Raw genomic sequence first — 12,797 nt, 5'->3', positions numbered from 1 at the left:
TTAAGCTGAAATATGTTGTGCAAACCTTGGTCCCATTCAGAGCTCACAGTAAGCAGAGTTTGCTGAGCATTCAGGTTTATTATGGTCAGAGCACAGAAAGTTACTTTTGGCAGCTCCATCTCCCAGCTCTAGAGCCAAAAGGAACTTTGTGGTTCAGGGCTGAAGTCCTGCCAACTGCTGTGAGGAGCAGAGACCATTACAAGGACTCGGAAGCAGAGAAGGGGAAGAAACAGGACAGGTTCATCAGGCTTGGATGGGTCTCTGGGACTCCTGTGGGGTGAGGGATGTGGGTTTAGGGAGGGGGTTCGGAACAACTCCAAGCAGGGGCTCTTTAGATCTGCTTTTTAAGGCTGCTTTGTAATGAGTTTGTCTTTGGTTCTAGATACAGAAAGAAATGGACCTGACACAAACCACCAGGTGAGAAGGCTGGGCAGAAGCCAGAGGTATCCTGTGGGGAAGAGCAGTGGGGCATCCCGTCAGCCTGCCCAGCCTCCTCATTCCCTCCCTCCCTTTGTTCCTCACAGACCCAGCAGAGCAAACCTTCTCCATTCTCACCATCCCCAACCAGCACCGGCACCAAGGTAAGAGCCAGTCTCCTTTCCCTCTCCTCCCTTTCCATTCCCTTGCTCCTCAGCTGGGGTCTATCGGAGGTCTCATTTCTCTTCCACATTGGAAGGACTATCTTCCACATGGGGGGAGACCTTCTCTCCCACAAATGGCAGGGCCAGCCAATCTCATCTGCACCACTCTTAGCAGGCAAGGGCAAGGCAGCCCCATCTGATGGCAGACTCTGCATTGGGACTGGGGAGCTGAACCTGGACCTGCTGGCTCCCTTGCCTCTCTGAGGAGCATCTTGCCTGTGTTCCCCACTCTTGGAATCAACTTCTAGGGTGGGAAAGGGCTCTTGCAAAGAGGGGGGAACTGGTTCTCCATTAATGCTTGCCAGTGATAGGGGCCAGCCACTGGCTGCCAGCCATCTCTGTGACCCACAGCCTTCTCTGAAAGGAGGCCTTTCTGCACTCAACCTCCAGGTATTCCCAGGGGAGTCCATAGCTGTCATCTATGGGGGGTAAGGCAGTACCTTCTCTCTGTGGCTCTCTTGCGGAGTCAGGAGGAGAGGAGATGGGAAAAGGAAGGAGAGGCCAAGTGGCTGATGAGAGAATCAGCCAGGAAAGGTCCTTCTGCTTTCCCTGTGCCTCTGAGGCCCCTCCTGTCACAAGCTCTTCTTGTAACACAGGTGGCTTGGTGATCATTAGATGGAAGCAAAGCTGATGGAGGCACTGGCTATGTTCCTGAGCAGCCCTTACTGCCAGGGGAAGGGATCTGGTACCAGCAGGCATACCCAAGGCCATCAAAGCCCATGCCCAGGGACATACTGCTCCATTCTGGGGCCTCTTGATGATTTAGATGGCATTGCTGCTAAAATTAGGTCCCTGGTGAACCATGGGAACTGATGGCCAAAACATCTGGAAAGAAACAGCTTGGAAGCGTCTGCCCAGAAGGAACCCAGTTCTTTCCTCACTCCAGGTGTTGTCCTCACAGCATCCAAAGGGGCACTGAGGCTGGGAGGGAATGGTCCAAGTGGAGACAGCAATTGGAATTCAGCTCCACCCAGTCCTGTTTTGATGCTAGCTGCTGGCCTGGTGGTAGGCCTGCTAGCAAATAATAATAATAATAATAATAATAATAATAATAATAATATCATCTGCTGTCAAGAGTATGTGGCCACCTTGAAGCCAACAGCGATGCTTACCCCCATCAGCCGCCCACCCACCCAGAGATTGCCTTGCATTTTTCTGACCACGCTCACCTAATGTTGCCGTGGTGGCTGCAGGTGAGACAGAATTTCTAACTCTTTTGTCTGGAAGAAAGGGGCTTTAAAAAATTCCATTGATAGCTTATTTTTTCTTTGGAAAGTGGCTCAGATAAGTCTCTCAGGCAAGTCACAGCTCTTTCTTTCATCTCCCCACCCCCACCCCCCGCTTGTAATTAAAAACCCGTTAAGGAGGAAAAGGGGCCATAGCTGCCCAGTGCCTGTCTTTTGCTTGTTAGAGCTGGGAGCCCTCTGTCTGGGAGCTCTGGTGGAGGCAGGGAGATGGAGAGATTGCAGCCCATCATTCAATATGTCAATTTTGGAAATCAAAACCAACCCCAGTCCTCTGTACCTTTACAATCTTTGGACTAACACGCTTTTTCTGGAGGCCTGCAAACCCTGCTTTTGTTCCGAAACAGAAGCTGCAAAGCTATTAAAGATTCTTTTGGTTGATTATTCACCTGCTTTTTGATTAATAGATCAAACTGCAGAAGATTTGCATATTACTCAAACCACCGCATCTGCTTTTTCTTCAGATGTGAGAGGATGTATCAGATAACAGGACCAGTCTAAGCACTTGCCATGGGCCAGGGCTTGCCCGCTCTTCTCCTGCAATGTTGAAAAGGAGCCTGGGGTTGCCCCTCTTGGATGGCAAGCTTTTCTTGGCCAAGCAACTGCTTGGGTTGCCCATAGAGTGAAGCCCGAGGGACAGATCAGGAAAATGTGTGGATGTGTGAAAAAGAAAAAGGCAAGGTGGAAGAGAGGTGGGTGGGGCAAGGCAGTGTGCTGCTTTGCACTTTTGTTATCAGTCTGGTAGGAACTCATGAATCAAGGTTGGTTTGGGGGGGAATTCCCTGTGTCCCAGGACCAGCAGCAAAACAGGAAGCTGAGAAGCGATGTGTGAAAGAGATAGCAACAACTTCCAGGGGTCAGTGGGTGGGATGCTATTGCCTTGCCTTCTTCTTTGTTCCTCCACAATGCCCACAGCAAAAGCATGCACAAAACATGTGCAGAAGGCCATTACTGAGCACAAGGCTTTCAAGCAGCAGGATTTAGTCTGCCTTAATGTGGATTATTTTTTAAAAGGTTTTGCTCAGCATGTTGCAGGGGCTCCCATCCTCTCCCTCCAGTGATGCAAGACTCTGTCTTTTACACACTGATGCTTGGTCTCTCTGGTCCCAACCAGCTCTTCCTCTTGAAGAGTTCCCCAGGGCCTGGTGACTTGGCACTCTTTCACACCCCACAGCTATAGTGTTATGATGCCACTTCAGCTGCCATAATGGCAAGGCATTCGAGTAATAGCTGTGTGTCCAAATGGACATTGAGTCCTGGCTTTTGGGCTCTCAGGGGAGACCAAGGGACACAGACCATTCCATTAATCGGTGGACCACATGATTCCTATCCCTGGAGGTTAATGGGGACCAGAAATGAAGACAATCCCCAAATAGTTTATCTTTTGCAGTACCTGATCAGTTGTTATTCTAAGCTTTTCCTAAATTTTGATATGAGTTGTAGGGGTTTTTTTTCTTTTTAATTCAGGTATTTTTCTGGTGTTGGGCATGGTAATAAAAATTTCTAGGATACTGATTTATGTATTAATATCCTCCTTTTAAAAAGCAACATTTTTTCCACTATCTGAATGTCAAGGTTGCATGTAGCAGAGACTCTTTAGTTTCGTAAAACATTTGAATAGGAGAATGGGCACCACTAAGTAACAATTGCTTTAAAAATGCCCTGCATCAAGGCACCATCATCCTAAGGGATCCTGAGATTTGCAGTCTAGGGAGGGCTCTTGAGAACACAGGTGCTCTAGTGCTTCACCGAACAACATATCCCAGCATTCCTCAGGATGTAGGCATGGCAGTCAGAGTGGAATCAAGGTACCATTAGACCCAGTCACTTTCCGCAGGTGAGGAAGGAAGGGCGAGCTGAGTGGAAGAGAATGGGAAGAAGGACTCCTTCAGCCTCTCTTGGAAGTGACCCAGCGAGGGAGCGGAAGGGCATGTCCTTCATCACACACAACGGGGCAGGAAACAGAGCCCTTGCCATTTCCTTCCACCTTCTCTTTTCCCTCCAGATCAAAGCCGAAGACCCCACAGAGATGCCTCCAGCTCCAGCCCCGGCTCCGGCTCCGGCCCCAGCTCCGCAAGCGCACCTGCCCCAGGCCCAGCTCATGTTAGCTGGCAGCCAGCTGGCTGGGGTAAGTCAGGTTCCTGGGGCAGCAAGGGACAGTGTTTGGGGCTCAGCCATCTCTTTATTGCTTTCTTAGTAATGCCGGCATAGCAAAGCCATGCTTCAAAGGTAACCCAGCAAGAGGGAACAAAATCACTTTATTCCTGTAACAAGCACCATTTCTAGTGACTTCTTAAAAGTTATTCTCTTGATCACCCTAAGAGGGTTTCCCATCCCAAAAGAAGTGGAAATGGAAAGTAGTGAACACTGAAGTCAGTAAAGCATCCAATGAGTCGCTTCTGTGTCCTTTAAACAAGTAATGGCAACAAAGTCTGTGCTATGGCTTCATTGGAATTACTTTGAAGAAAGTTGCCAGATCCAGCCTGGGAGGAAATTCTCTCTGTCCCATGTGAATGACAAACATAGCAGGCATCTCTCTCAGGACCAGGGCAGCTTGCTTGGCTCTCTGTTTGCTTGCTTGGGGTGCTTCAGACTGCATCACCCAGCTAAGCCGCTTCTTCCTTCTCTCTTCTGCCTGGTTTATCCCTTTCCCTTGCTTTCCCTTCCTCCTGTCCCTTTCTCGCCTCCTCTTCCCTCTCCCTGCTGCTACTCCTTGCCCCTTTCTGCTCCTGTGCCCAACTCCTCGCCTGCCACGGTCCCGGCCGCATCCACCTGGTGCCCCCCTGCTCTCCTTCACCCCAGCTGACGGCGCTGATGCCAGCTCAACAGCAGCTGCTCCTTCAGCAGGCCCAGGCCCAGCTCTTGGCAGCTGCTGTGCAGCAGTCCAACGCCGCTGCCGCCGCCGCCTCCCAGCAGCCAGGGGCCGAGCTGCCAGCCCCACAGAACCAGCCCCAGACGCCACAGCTGGCCCTCTCGCAGCCCATCCAGCTCACTGCGCAGGTAAGTGCTCCTGGTGCCCACAAGGATGGCATCAACGCAGCAGTGGTCTGGGGTTACCACCCCATAGCAGGGTCCAACACACCCCTCTGGGAACGTGAGAGGAATTAGTTAAGGAGAACATGTGAGCTGTTCGTTTGCAGCATCACAAAGGGTTGTGTATATGCTGGATTGTGTGGGAGACAGGAGAAGTGTTGGACTTGAACCTGTGCCATCTGTTTAAGCCATTCTAATCGCATTGCCACTCACCAGAGGAAACTATGGGAAGGGCAGTTCAAAGCAGGAGCCTCTGGGACAGGCAGGCCCACCTCCTCCTCTTCTTCCGCGTTAGGTCTGGATCCGTGGGTCTTGGTGCTGCTCTGCTCACTGGCTCCCTTCTTCCCTTTCTGCTTTCAGGACATCCAGCAGCTGCTCCAGCTCCAGCAACTTGTCCTGGTCCCAGGACACCACCTCCAGCCGCCCGCACAGTTTCTGCTGCCACAGGCCCAGCAAGGGCAGCAAGGTAAAGAAGAATGGCACATGCCCAGATGGGTGGGTGGAATGGGGGCCTCCAGGAGCGCCAGAATACTCTTCCCATTGTGCCCAGTCAGCAAGGCCTATGCTCAGCACCCCCAGAAGCACAAAGAGTTGGGGCAAGTTGGCCATTAAACAAACAAACAAACAAACAAATTTATTCCTTCCCATCCATATTCTAAAATAAATAAATGCAATTATTTAATTTGCACAGAAGCACTCACTTATTTAAATGTTGCTGTTCTCAACTAATTTCATGACTCTCAAATGTTTTCAAATGATAACAAGGAAAAGAAACCGCAAACTGCTGCTGAAATGACAGCAAAATCACCTGCCTGAACTGTCTCTGCCCACGCCAGAGCTGGGCCTCATAAAGAGAAATGGAAGAAGGGAGGCCGCCCCGAGGCAATCTGCATTTAATAATAATAATAATACTTTATTCTTATATACCGCTATTCCTTTTTCAAGATCATAGCGGTGTATTCTTCTGGTGTTGTTGCTGTTGTTGTGCTTCATGGGTGTTCTCCAGTAATTCTCCAGTGAACACCAGATGTAGAAGTCCTCTGAAGTGGCAGATTCACTTGTATTTGTTAGGAGGCACTGCCTTTAACCTTCAAAGTTTAAAAATATAGTCAGAATATATCTAAGCATTTACTAGAAGATGACCACAACCCAGTTACCCTCCGCCTTCTGGGACACAGGAACAGACAGGTCTTCTGGGCTTAAGGGGGCCCATGAATCTGCCACTTTGGGTATTATATCCAGACTACACAGTTATAACACTTTGATCCAGCTTTAACTGCCACGACTCCATCCTATGGAAATGGGGGATTTGTAGTTTCAGGGATTCTCTGTCAGAGAGTATTTAGTGGAGTTTGGGGGAGACTTTGTAGTACCTCATAAAACTACAAATGCTAGATTTCCGTATGGTAGGGAAGGTAGTTCAAACCGTTAAGATTTTGCAGTATGGAAATACCTTCTTTCTCTGCTTGCTAGCTGTTGCCCTCCGCTTTCCAACCCAGGGCTGCTCAGGCATTGCTTCCTCTCTGACGGTCGTCTCTCTTGGAGTCTTGGAGAGCCCCACTCTCTCCTGCCAAGGCATTAGGTTTCCTTTTGGCCTGCATAAGTCCAGCCAAAGCTGTGGATGTGCACCTTAATTATATTTTCAGCTCACAAGGATTAGGAACTTGCTTTGCTTTCAAAAACGGCCACAGAAGAACAGGAACCCACAGGCTAAAATTCGAGACTCCTTTTTGCAGGCCTGGTTGGAAACTAGGCGATAACTTAGAGACGATGGCGGCGGAGGGCATGTTGGCTCTCCATGGAGCTGAGCTACTTGTTTCCTCTCTCCTTCCACAGGGCTGCTTCCGACACCAAATCTCTTTCAGCTACCTCAGCAAAACCCCGGGAGCCTCCTGCCGAATCAGCCTCGCGCAGGACTCCCAGCACAGGTGAGCGGTGGCGGCAGCGGCGGCGGAGAAGCCTTTTCCAGGGGTCTTGTTAGCCACCGTCTTGTGTCTTCCTCCTTAGTCCTTCTCAGGGTTGTAGCCGTGGGGGCTGGGGACTCAGGGAGGGGGAACATGGTCTCCACCAAATGAGCCCACCCCCATGGAATTTCCCTTCGGCCCCAAATTTCTAACATCAGTCACTTAAAACAGCATACATTGAACAATGTAGAAGTGCAGTTTAAGTTGCACATAAACAGATGTGGAATTCTTACCTGGAGGAGCAATGGCTTCATTTTGCCTCCTCTCCCTCCCTCCACAAATCTATACATCTATTGGCACTGTCTCCTTCCACTCTTTTCTTTTAAAGTGCAAGTTTAGCTACAATAGAGATGACAGCTACAGCCCATACATATAGCAAATAACCATAAACACAAAAATACAGGCCTGAATGCAATTCCATAACATACAACAAGAAAGTCAACATCCTTTGCCAGCAATTAAAGGTTGTTCTTACAAGAAGTTACAGATTGGTTGCCAGTTAGAGAATGTATCTGTCTTCACAGAAGGTATTAATTATATTTATTCCAATCTGACTAGGCAACAATCAGGAATTCTTTTTTGTAAGAAGCTACAGATCAGAGCTTGCATTTGTGTACGTTGCTAGTGCCTATATATTTACATTTACAAAACATTATTATTATTATCATTATCATTATCATTATCATTATCATTATTTACTTTACTTTTATGCTGCTTTTCTCCCAGGATGGGATCCAAGGCAGCTTGCAGAACAACAAATTAAAAGTGTTTATGAAAGTTTTTAAAATCATCACATTAAACTGTAGTTGACACCCTTCCCTTGTAAGAAATTGGGAAGCAGACCCTCCCTTCGTCCATGTTCAGGGCTCTGTGAAATGGTCTCTCCTCTGGAGCCCAGATAAAGAGGGGAAATGGCCCCCAGTCTTGCCTAGTTGAGGCCATGCAGCTGCTTTGCTGGGAGCAAAGGAAGGGGTCCCTTGTGGGGAGGGCAGGCCCCAAATGGTGAAATGGTGTTGCCAGCAGTCTGAAGGAATACAGTAACAGCAGGGTTTTTATAGAAGATTTTTTTGAAGTTTAAAGTCAGGATGTCCAAAGCTTACAGGTTTCACGTTATTGGCATTATGCGCCTTCAAGTTGACTGCCAGTGTCTAGCCGACATCTCTTCAAGGAGGTTGCCTGTCATTGCCTTTCTCTGAGGCTGAGAGAGTGTGATGTGCCCAAGGTCGCCAGTGGGATGCCAGGGCAGAGGAGAGATATGAACACTGGTTTAATTAATTAAATGCACTTGATGCATTTGGTTAACGTTTTGTGAAAAGTGCACTGCTTCTTCCCCCAGCCCTGGGGTATCAAGCATATGGAGAGTAGCAATGTGGCGAGGCTGTCCCACCTGTTCTAGCTGCCTTGAACTCTGAGGCCGGATATAAATAAAGGAGAGTGGCATGATGCTCCCCATGGGTTTACCCTTTGGCTTGTGTCCCCGGAGAAAGCAGCCTTCCTGTATGGTTTTCCTTCCCTTCCGACTCCCCAGCAAGTGACTCGGCCCGGCCTCCCCGAGTCCCACCTCGCTCACTCGCAGCCGCCCAAATGCCTGGAGACCCCTTCCCACCCCGAAGAGCCCAGCGACCTGGAGGAGCTGGAGCAGTTTGCCCGCACCTTCAAGCAGCGCCGGATCAAGCTGGGCTTCACGCAGGTACCAGCAAGAGTGCTGAGTTTGGGCAGGTGTGCTTGGGGGGAAAGAGGGAAGCTGGTTCTCCCTCCTTCCTAGTATGGCTGCTGACCTCAAGAAGTAAAAAGTTTTGGTTCAGTAAAGGGTGAGATCCTCATGGCCCTGACCTCTGGGCTACAATGCTGGTTGGCATCCAGCTAAGGAGCCCACAGCTCTCCCTTGCACACCAGAGGCCATGCTTTCTCTCATATCCCCATCTGTCTCCATCCTTCTCAGGGTGATGTGGGGCTGGCCATGGGGAAGCTTTATGGAAATGATTTCAGCCAGACCACCATCTCCCGCTTTGAGGCACTCAACCTCAGCTTCAAGAACATGTGCAAGCTCAAACCATTGCTGGAGAAATGGCTCAATGACGCTGGTGAGTGAAGAAGAGGAGGATGGGGCGGGGAGGAAGAAGGCCAGGAGGGCACCAGGAGCGCGAAAGAAGGGGGGACTAGGAGGGCGTGTGTGGCAAGAGGGTGGGAGGCACAGAAAAGGGGTTCTGGATTGGAGGGCATCAACTTGGGTTTGATTTATGGTGACTTCTCAGAGCTCCCTGGTCATCAGACACCCCACTCAGGCCTTACAAACCCAGGGCAGCAGCTGGGCCTTCTTTGGTGGACTCCATCTACCTGTAATGTAGCTTCCCTCTTCTCCTAGTGCCTTCCACATCTATCAACATTGTTGACTTTGCTGATGAATCATGGCACTTCATGATGTGTCCAAAGTTCAATAGCCTGAGTTTAGTAACCTTTGCTGCAAGTGAGAATTCAGGCTTGGTTTGTTTTTGGACCCGTTTTGTTATAGTCATGTTCCCAGTTCCTTATGACATCCTTGTTATCTGCCATCAAGTTAACTTTGACTTATGTTGACCCTATGAGAGAGAGATCAGTTCTGCTCAGATCTTGCCAGCGCAGGGCAGTCGTGGCTTCCTTGATGGAGTCAAATCACCTGTAATGAGGTCTTCTTCTTTTCCTGCTGCCTCCCATGGGTGCATGGTTGACTTAAAAGCCTCTCAGATGGGACCCCCCCCCCGCAAAAAAAAAAAAAAAAACTTAGAAAGGAGACAAAAGAGCAGAATACGGTCACTTCCAGAGCCCAGCAAAGGGGGAGAAACAGGCTGAGGGGAGAAGCTTCTTTTGGGAAGGTGGGGATCTACCCGGTGGGTACCTGGGGGGTGGATGCCTCAGGTAGCAGCAGGAAAATGGCCTCCCCCCACTGACCTCAGGGGGTCTCTCCTGTCTTATAGAGACCATGTCTGTGGACTCCACGCTTCCCAGTCCCAATCAGCTGACCAGTCCCAACCTGGGCTTCGATGGGCTGCCAGGCCGACGGCGCAAGAAACGGACCAGCATCGAGACCAATGTCCGCTTTGCATTGGAAAAAAGCTTTCTCGCGGTGAGAGATTCCCTCAACCCCCAACAAGGGCCCTTGGGCCAGTTGCTGCCTCTCAGCCTGAACCTCCTCCTTCTCCTCACAGAGCCGAGTGGGAGGACGAAATTGGAGGGGACCCCAGTCCCTCGGGAGAAACAAAAACGTAACCAAGTGACTTCTAACAGGGCTCATTGATCAGATTCAACCGTGGTTCCTTACGTTCCTGTCTTTCAGTTTTCCTTTTCTCCAACCTGGCAAAAAACTGGGGACAAAAGGCCAGTTTTACCCAAGCCAAGCCGTGGAGAGCAGAATGGATGGAGTCATGGCAGTTAGAGCGGGTTTGAAGCACTATAGCAGTGTAGTGGGAAAGAGTGGCAGCAACTTGGTGCCTTTTGTTCTCAGATTTTGGAGCTAGTCTGAGGGCAGAACCAACATTCCCGAAAACCAATGAAGCCCAGCTCCCACATCCTTCTTCTAACCTCCCCACCTCCCACACCTCCTAATGGGCTTTGCCTCATCGCTTGCCCAGTGCATGGACATTGTCACACCACCCTCTCCTTCCTTCCTTCCTTCCTTCCTTCCTTCCTTCCTTCCTTCCTTCCTTCCTTCTGTCCTCCCCCACTGCAGAACCAGAAGCCTACCTCAGAGGAGATCCTGCTTATTGCTGAGCAGCTGAACATGGAGAAAGAGGTGATTCGCGTCTGGTTCTGCAACCGCCGACAGAAGGAGAAGCGGATCAACCCCTGCAGCTCTTCTCCCATGTTGCCTGCCCAGGGCAAGCCTCCAGGCTACAGCCCTCACATGGTACAGTCCTCCCTGGCTGATCCTGAATCCTCACCCCCATCTCCTATAAGCACTGCTATAATCCCTGCTGGCAGGACCTGGGACACTCCACAGCCTTTCCCCAGACAGAATTGGATTGCAGCTCCTAACAGCCTGCCTAGCCAGTATAGCCAATTGGTCGTGCATACTGGGAGTTGCAGTTGCTTCCAAAAACGTCTGGAGAAGGGATACAGGGTTCCCACCCCGCCTAACAGTATCTTGTGCCTGTCAGTCTTCCCGTTCCATAGGTTTCAGGTGTGATGTCCCTGTATGCCTTAACTTGCCCCCTCCTGCCCTGATGTTTGGCAAAACTCACTCACAGAACTTGCCTGTACTTTTTCCTCTTGCTATTATGACTGTTCTTTGCACCTTCCCACGCATGTCTTTTTTGCCCTCACCCCCCAGCTGAAACCTCTCAATGGGCCATCCTTACCATGCCCTCTCGCCAGGCACATCATTTCCAGGTTTCCTTCCCTGATATACCTTTGCATCAGTTTATAACCTAACCATCACACAAAATTCTACTGAGCTCAGAAAAAGTCGAAAATTGGATTCCAGCTCCATGATTCCCTGGCAGCATGCGGCTGTGGTGGCTGGGGGACTCTGGGAGTTGCAGTCCAATGTTTTCCCTGCTGGTTCTTCCATGCTCTGCAGCTCAGGCTCCCCCCTTTGTCCCTAACTATCTCTCCATAGAGCCCCAGGTCAACCCAGGTTGTTTCTCTGAGGCTAAGGACAGGGTGGAACCCCTTGCATTCCTTTGTAGAGAAGAGAAACAGCCTCCCCTCAACACTGGAGAAGAGGGTAGCATGGTCCAAGCTGGAGAAAGGGGCCCATCACCAAAAGGCCTGTGGTGACCATCCCTGTCCCTACACATTGGTCCACAAGCAACTGACGGATGGCATAGGCTCCTCCACCTCCCACCTGAGGGCAGCAAGCCGATTTAGGAGGTGCAGAAGAGGTTGCATGGGAAACACCGCTTTGTCCCCCAGGAGACAGAAACAGCCATGGGAGGCAGTTGGAAGGCCTTGGAGGGGCTCCAGCCCCTCTTCTGCTGCCTGACAGGGTTATCCCGCTCTACCTGGTGGTAGGGCTGACCCCCACACCTTTCAGATGCCCACCTTGCCTTCTGGCACGCTCCAGAGCAGTGCTTCTCCAAGTGGTCCCTCATGCCTTGGCCGGCTGCTGGTCAGAGGCAAGTTTCCAGGAAACTGTGCAATCATGTGGCACAAATATGGTCCCATTATGTTTTTCTCCTCAGGTGACCAGCCCCGGCCCTGGCACAGGTCTGCCTCTCTCCCAGGCTTCCAGCAGTCTGAGCACAACAGGTACTTGGTCCTCCTTGGGCTGCCAATCCCTTCTGGGTCCCTGGGGCCCCTTTTGTCTTCCCTCTGCCTTCCTTGGAGCAGTGCTGACCACCATGGGCTCCAGGCATGATGCTCCCCAGAACTGTCCCTCTTTGGCCTCCTGGGAATGGTCTGGCCACCTTGCCCCTCCCTTTGTCCCCAGTGGACATGAGAGGCCTTCATGGAAGAGGTGCCTGCAGTGGTCCTTCAGGGATTGGCTGCATTTGCCCACAAAGGGCCCTCCAGGAGGAACATGGCTATGCAGCCTGTCCCCTGCAGCACCCCTCAGGCTCAGCGTAATGTGAGCGGAGACTCCTTCTTCCCCTTCCTCCGGGGGTCCTCTACAGGAGGGGGAGGCAAGACTTGTCCCTTTTCTAATGTCTTAATGCTCTTTCTCTTGGGCAGTTACTACCTTGTCCCCAGCAATCTGCTCCCTGACCCCCAGTCGGACGGTGGTTGGAGCAGGGGGCGCCCCCCTCAACTCAGCCACGCCACCCCCCAGCAACAGCACAAACCCCAGTCCCCACAGCGGCACAGGCGGTGGCACAGGCGGTGGCCCCGGCGGCGGCAGCGTTCACCCGGCCATTGGCTTGCAAGGCCTGAATCCCAGCACGGGGTAAGTGGCCGGAGAGACTGGGCTGGCTCTCTGTATGCACTCAGGTCCCTAGTTG

General features: G+C 51.1%; 1 protein-coding gene across 2 annotated transcripts in view; it reads left to right on the top strand.

Annotated features, from left to right (window-relative positions):
* POU2F2 (POU class 2 homeobox 2) overlaps positions 1–12,797 on the top strand; it is a 56,524-nt gene that overhangs the window by 36,743 nt on the left and 6,984 nt on the right. For both annotated transcript variants that reach the window (XM_089478211.1, XM_089478212.1), the window contains 12 exons: positions 383–417; positions 525–581; positions 3,891–4,013; positions 4,688–4,885; positions 5,279–5,384; positions 6,755–6,846; positions 8,411–8,572; positions 8,825–8,966; positions 9,837–9,985; positions 10,589–10,765; positions 12,042–12,108; positions 12,532–12,742. In XM_089478211.1, coding sequence (XP_089334337.1) covers positions 383–417; positions 525–581; positions 3,891–4,013; positions 4,688–4,885; positions 5,279–5,384; positions 6,755–6,846; positions 8,411–8,572; positions 8,825–8,966; positions 9,837–9,985; positions 10,589–10,765; positions 12,042–12,108; positions 12,532–12,742 — 1,519 coding nt within the window. The remainder of the gene's footprint in view (positions 1–382; positions 418–524; positions 582–3,890; positions 4,014–4,687; positions 4,886–5,278; positions 5,385–6,754; positions 6,847–8,410; positions 8,573–8,824; positions 8,967–9,836; positions 9,986–10,588; positions 10,766–12,041; positions 12,109–12,531; positions 12,743–12,797) is intronic.

This window comes from Sceloporus occidentalis, unplaced genomic scaffold, assembly GCF_023333645.1.
Source record: "Sceloporus occidentalis isolate IW3139 unplaced genomic scaffold, rSceOcc1.0.p SCAF_13, whole genome shotgun sequence".
Lineage (NCBI taxonomy): Eukaryota > Metazoa > Chordata > Lepidosauria > Squamata > Phrynosomatidae > Sceloporus > Sceloporus occidentalis.
This window is presented reverse-complemented; position numbering and strand designations above follow the sequence as displayed.